This window comes from Morone saxatilis, unplaced genomic scaffold (genome assembly GCF_004916995.1).
Source record: "Morone saxatilis isolate NCDOM2014 unplaced genomic scaffold, NCSU_SB_2.0 Contig12, whole genome shotgun sequence".
Classification (NCBI taxonomy): Eukaryota; Metazoa; Chordata; class Actinopteri; family Moronidae; genus Morone; species Morone saxatilis.
Window position 1 is genome coordinate 14727399 of NW_023339674.1, and position 7092 is coordinate 14734490.

Consider the following 7092-nt stretch of genomic DNA (forward strand, 5'->3'; position numbering starts at 1 on the left):
GGGGTGGGAGAGGGGTGAGGAGAGGGGTGAGGAGGTTTTGGAGAGGGGTGAGGAGGGGTTGGAGAGGGGTGAGGAGAGGGGTGAGGAGAGGGGTGAGGAGGAGGATGCCCCGTGTGTTTTTGTTGTAATTCATAACTGATCCACACTGTCTGACGCAGTGAAGCTAATTTAAACATATCAGCGCTGTTAAATGTTTTAGTCGTACCTTTGCACATGCCATTTAAAGTATGCTGGTTCATAATAATCATATGGTGTGTTTCTGCTTGCAGGGTCGGGTTCTCCTGCACTGGGCCTGTGACAGAGGACACAAGGAGCTGGTGTCTGTATTGCTGGAGCACAAAGCGGACATCAACAGTCAGGTGAGTAGCATTTGTCTGTATTTCTAAGATGTAACTGTCCAAGATTTTCATTGGGTTGGTTTTGGCAACCACATAGTTCATTTAGTCTGTGCCTATATCTAAAAAGAATTTCATTTGCCAAATGAATGAGCGGAAACCAAATGAGCTCCTCTTGTTTTTGTACATTTTATTTCAACTGTATGATGACTCTTGGCATTAAAGAACTTCGGGATGTTTTATTTTTCATTTCCCACCTCTCATTTTTAACAAAGATATAATAGCATTTGTTTTGTTAGCATTCAGCAACTACAGCTCCCATGAGTTTTTGACCTATGTTATAAGGACGGGAAACACCAGTATTATGTATAAGCTTTTCAAAAAGATCGATGAAAGAAACCCTCTATGGGAAAATACATTTTGGAGCAGTTACTCGCCCAGCACTGGAGCGAGACTTCAGATCTCTATTACGTTATTAGATTCCACCTCTATAATGGCATAAATTACTAAACTTGAGAGCTGGAGTCAGGGACAGTTTTTTTTTTTTTTTTTTACGTGGTTGAAGAACATAAATGTGCATTCATGCAGTGCAAAGTTTTTTCATTGTGATTTATTACAAATGGTTTAGTTTGTTCGGTCGGAGAACTTTAATGTGTTTGTGAAGTTAACGAAGATGCGTTGAAACATTTTTCTACACCAGGACAAAAGTCTGGTGGCTGTGTTCTGTTTTAAAAATCAGCCTGTAAACCCAAGGCACATAGTGACATCTCAGGCATCACCATTGCCCTTCTCTTTTCTGTCTCCATCCCCTCCATCCCTTCCAGAAGGTCACCTTTAATTCACTTTGTGCCACAGACAAATCCCCCAGAGCTTTAGCAGACAGAGTTAGCTGGTAGCTAGCCTAGTGTTTAGCCTCCCCGAGGTTTAGCAGCATCCAGGAGGCTTTAGCTTTGGCGGTAAGCTGGCTCAGCTGCACATCGGAGAAATTACTCCTCTTCCCTGCCCAGCAGCACAACAGTGCACTTCACCGGGCTGCACACTGAGGCTTTAACTGTTAGGCCGAATCAATTGGAAGTAATCAGGCAAATTGTTTTACGTTGCACAACCCACATAATCAGGACATTTCACAAATGACTTTCTCTTTTGTGGTCATGCGTGGCCCCTTTTTGTTTTGAATGCTTGCAGGGAGGGGGTGGATTTGTGGCGAATGGTTCATAAAAGACTTAACAGTGGGATAACTATGAAACACTTCACTAATGATTTAGAGCCATATCAAGATAATGACAGCAGAGGAGGATTGATGTATGGATAGAGGCTTTTGTCCTTTTGCAAGATGTATTGTATTTAAAGTCATGTATCTATCATGAAAATATAAATTGATATCCCAATGTAGCGGTCAAAGTAGAAAACATAAATCTTTTGGCCAGGTAGTGATAATGGATGGATCAACTTGAGTCTTTTAATTTATTTCCCTCTCACTTTTGTCTGATATTACTACTTTTCGTTTCGAATCGCATACAGGGAAATAATCCAATGTTCCATCTTTCATCCTGAATCATTTGTAATAGAGCAAACGCAAAGAGAATGACGGTAATTTAGAGATTTCAGGTCTATTTCAATTATTTAAAATCCTTTTCTCCTTTTAAATTCGCTTTTTTGAGCAAATATGTGTACGCAAAGGAATTAAAACCTAAAAGGGAGCATTCATGCTTTCAGGCCATCAGGACCTTTTCACCTGGCTGTCTCTCAGGTGTTAGAGGAATATTAAAGACAGTAGACCTCTGCAACACAGTCACTGGGAGCAGATTTATGAGGTGGCAAAGAGGTGGCTGAGAGAAAAATATAGTCAGCTAAATCATACCACTCTGTCGCAATGCCAAATTATCTCACTATGTGAAGCTTACAGAAAGATTTGCTTCCCATTAGAACCTGCTCGAACATCCTTTTGTTTTTTTTTCTTCGGTTTAAGTCAACAAGGAAAGGAACTGAGGATGAAATTAGGGAAGTAGCATTTTTGTTATTTTAGAGAAAGATAAAAATTTGATGGACGGCTTTATGCTTCTGTCCTTTTTGCCCAAAGGCCCTGTCATATGTAACAAAGAGTATGGGAGGTCGTGTGTGTGTTCATGAAAGGAATAGAGGAATGTTTGGGTTGTTTGCAGGCTATTAGAGCGACCAGTAATCTCTCTTGACCTCTACCAACTGCCGAACAACCAGTAAATAAAGATCAAACATGATTTATGCTTAATTTGTTGATTAAAAAGGGGAGGGGGACTTCAGAGTTAAAACAAAAAGTATTATTATTTGCTTGGCAGAGGAGGAAAATCGTTTGAATTAATCAACTGATTGTTTTAGTGAATTGTTCCCAAACCCTGGTAACCTGCATTAAGGGCTCGTTTGATAGTTAATCCTGGATCAAGGCAAAGAGGGACTACAATAGGTATCTGTGTGTGTTTGAATACACAGATCACAGCTCTGCCACCTGCCAATTGTAGATCAGGCCCTGGTGCTGGTTCTGTACATTCAACCCCACCACCCACACACACACACACCCTCACTGTGTCTTTGCTCCTTCAGCTAATACACTCAGAAAAGTGGGGCAGACAGCGCAAACTGTGGGAAAGACAGTAAAACCCCACTTAATGTAATAATGGAAATGAATGCTTAAACACTGACTGGACTTATATTCTGTGTGCTAGAATGTATTAAAGAGCATTAAAGAGGCATTAGCTTAAGTTTAGGACATTCCATCATATCACGACAGCAGTGAAAACAGATCACACAACACTAATTCATCACTTATTAGTTGCCTTTTGTTCAGCTAGGAGAAGTATAAATGTTTTAAAGTGTCAGATTTTTATTGGTAGTGACCAAAATATGTCTCTGTACCTGAGTACTGAGAGCTGCATTGAATTCTGGGTCAGATTCTTAGTGTGGTCTACTTATTCTCTGATTGGATATAATTATAATAATGATTTAGGCTGTCAACCAAATAATCTCACCACAAGGTTCATTTGGGTAGCTATCCTGGAGCTTTCAATCAGGTCACATGATCTTCAAAAGCAGATGCAGATGGAAGATGCACATTTCTGACAACAAACATGACTCTAATTTTTGCATTCCTCATTGTGAGGCATCAAAACAGTATTGTTTTGATATAGATACCAAAACTAGTCTTAACAGAACTCATATCAAAAGATTTCAAACACAACAGCAACCCAGCACTAATTACAAGTAACTGATCTGATTCAGTTAAAAAATGTGTTGTGTGTCTACAGCAGATTCTACAAACTGAGCAAGAGAAATGACAAAATAATGCATAAAAACATCATTAACATTACAGAAACAAGTAAAAACAAACACAAAAAACAAAGGAATGTAGGGTAAAATGTTCTGAAAGTGTTTAGTGGTGAAGATTTCCTGCCACACTCTAATATGTACAGTCCTACTGGGAAATAAAAACAATATTTTCTGTATTTCACAAAAACGAATGTAGAAAGAAAAGGACAAAAATCACAAAAGAATGACCTCATGTGTTGAACTTTTGGATACATTTATTTACAATCAATAAGCTGATAGATCTGCTGAATTGATCGAAGCCATGTATGACAGCAGTAAGCTCTCTTTTTAAAGGATACATCATGTGATTACTAGTCAACATAATATTATCACACCTGTTCACTGAACTGCCTGCAGCTGATCTTCTCATCCTTTTCTGAGCAAGAAAGCAAATCAGCATATTTACCAAAATACTGAACTTTTCCTTTGAGAAAAGTTTAACTCATTCAAAATACTGTGCATCTTGGATATTTGGTGGTTTTAAGTAATAATGCTTCCTTTTGTATGACTGAAAGTTGAGGAGTGTTGTCCTTTCATTGGTCAAGGAGTGTGTGTGTGTGTGTGGTCATTCTCTGTCCAGACGCTGTAATCCCACACACACACAGCTTAGCCTCATCCCACACACACACAACTTTTGGTTTCCAGGAGGAAATCCCAAACCTTTCTCCAACCCTCCCAACAAGCTGTACGGTTGCCATGGAAATATGTATTAGATTTATAGAAAAGGACATGCCCATTCATGGGAACTGGAGTCTAAAAGGCAGGGCTTTGGTTCGAAAGAGATGCTGCAGACTATAACAAAGGTCAGGAATGGCCCAAAGTCTAACTTATTACTGAGAGGCTAAGTGAGGGAAGGGGGAGCGGGGGCGGGGATTAGGCTGACAAAGAGGAAGGACAGGTGAGATGCAGGTTAACACAACACAAACACAATGCCAGGAAGGAAACATTGTTAAGGTTTAAAATAAGAGCAGGTGATTGAAGGAAAAGGGCAGCGCAGGTTTTAAGCACACGGTTGTGTCTCACATGCTTTTATTCGACTCATGCCTGCTTTGTTTTTAGCCTTTCCGTCTGCCTCTCTTTCCCCTCTCCTCATCATTCTCCCACCCCCCCTAACCCAAGCTCCCATCCCCTTCACTCCATCCCTCTCTTGCCTCCGCCTCTACTTTGTATTAAAACAACATGATCCATGAGGCGGGGAGGGCGACTCGCAGCACCGCTAATTCTAATTAATCCAGCGTGGTAGCACGGCCACGGCAGGCCCCAAGCGCTCCCAGTCTATCAGATAGAAATTCATAACTTAATTGAGGTCAGAGCCACAAGCCGGCAGAACAAAAGTCTCCAGCCAGGACCAGCTAGATCAATAGTAATAAATATCTGACTGGGCGGCCTACAATTGGTGGCTGGAGAGCACACAACAAGTCTCATACACATAGTAGAACCTGAACGGATGTCTGGGCAGTGTGTGAGGAGTTGAGCCTTCAAGACTGGTAGACTGGCATACTTCATTAGATTTACTTCCATTTCTTAAATTTACAGTTTAATTTCATGTTTTTTTACTGAACTGGTATCAACAGTTTGTCTGCTTGTGTGTAAAACAGAGAGAGGAAGTTTTGCATATAGATGTCTGTATGGCTGATTTGTAATGACAAAGTCTCTCTTAAGGTATGGATCCATTGATTTGATATTGATGGCAGTGGTGTAGGTGGACTCAGACTGTTGGTTTGTATATATAATGAAGTAACACAGTGAATTCCGGACTACTAGAACTTGAGCAGTTTGTATAATATAAATCAATATGCTGATTTACTCTGATATTAGGTCATTGTTGATAAGACATTGCAGTACAAATTTAGGAACAGTGCCTTCATTACATAGTTTGTTCACCAAAGAGCTCTTAGAAGTGTGAAGCCCCCCACACAACACAGATATTGGTCACAATTCTTTAATATCCAAATTTAAATGATGTTTATTTGATATTTTTATGACCCTGGCTCAATGGATGTGACATAGAGGAGTCATAAAACACATAGGATTTGCAAAACGAGGTTTATTTCAATCAAGTCAAAAAGACACAAAGAAAATGGTGGCTGGCAGCAATGCTGCTGATTCTGGCTGCAGTGAGGGGGGAGAGAGAGAGAGAGAGGGAGGGTGGGTGGAGCTGAGCAAGGTTTCTGCCAGCAGGTGCCAGAAATTAGGGGGGAATGATGGCAAAGTTTCCAGGTTACCTGTAAAACAGAGCACACAGAGTAGCTTTACACGTAACATACGAATAATGAAGTATTTTAAAGCCTGATATCACATTGAGGTAAATCCACACTAAAAGCTGAGGCTGCCATACAAGTTAGGGCTGTAACTAATATGGTTTTTCCATTATCAATCAATCTATTGTTTGTTTTTACAATTATTTAATCTTGTTTAATCGTTTAGCCTATAAAACATCAGAAAATATATAATATAATGCCCATCACAGTTTCCCAGTGTGTCCAAGGAGAGAGGTTTAAATTGCTTGATTTGTCCAACCAACAGTCTAAAACACAAATATAGTGATTAACAGCATCTTGATCTGGTAAAATTAAATTATATAAATTATATAACAGAGAAAAGCTGAACAATCTAACATTTGATTAGATCGAACCAGAGAATATGTGGCATCTCTGCTTAATAAATGACTTGAACAACAATGCAGGTTTGTTTTCCATCAGTAGACTAATTGACTATTCAGCTGAATGTTTCAGCTCTTTTACCAGCGTCGAATGTTTATACAATTACTGGCAGTTTGATAAGATGTACACAAGTTAGAACCACTTTTGAAGATAACTGTTGTACATTGTTAATTAGTTTAATAATCCAGTTTTGTTATGAAATAGTGCATATCTACTGCATGTTAAATGGGTGGAAAAAATATAAAACGTCAGACTGCTGTATAAATATGGACTATTGCAATTACCAAATAGCACAAGGCTGCCCTTTTTTCTCAAAGGAGAAAGTGTTTCGGACAGCTTCTTAAATAAAATATTCTTGATTTGTGCCAAATCCCTGGCTCACAAATCAAGTAGCATGTCAGAGAAAATATTTCATTTTAATCCAACTGAACAAATTCTACGTATAAGCATTGTGTGCCCCTTTTTCCATGAAAATGCATCGTAAACCTGTATTGATATTTATAATATTTCATAATGAAGTCATAATATTGCGCAAAAATTAAATATTGCAACCTTTTGTGTAGGTTATTTTGCAGCTCTACAGCATTGTAGAGATTTTGAACTCAAGCTAGGACTCCTGTACCAAACAAAGAACACTGAACCCTCTCATCTGTGTCCTCTACTGTGGTGTCAACTACTTGTGTGATCAAAGTGGTACACACACACACACACACACACACACACACGCACACACACGCACACACACGCACACACAC

General features: G+C 39.4%; 1 protein-coding gene across 1 annotated transcript in view; it reads left to right on the top strand.

Moving 5' to 3' along the window:
- Positions 1 to 7092, top strand: part of acbd6 (acyl-CoA binding domain containing 6) — a 33057-nt gene that overhangs the window by 12249 nt on the left and 13716 nt on the right. The window contains exon 6 of the mRNA XM_035653746.1: positions 270 to 359. Within this exon, the coding sequence (XP_035509639.1) occupies positions 270 to 359 (90 nt within the window). The remainder of the gene's footprint in view (positions 1 to 269; positions 360 to 7092) is intronic.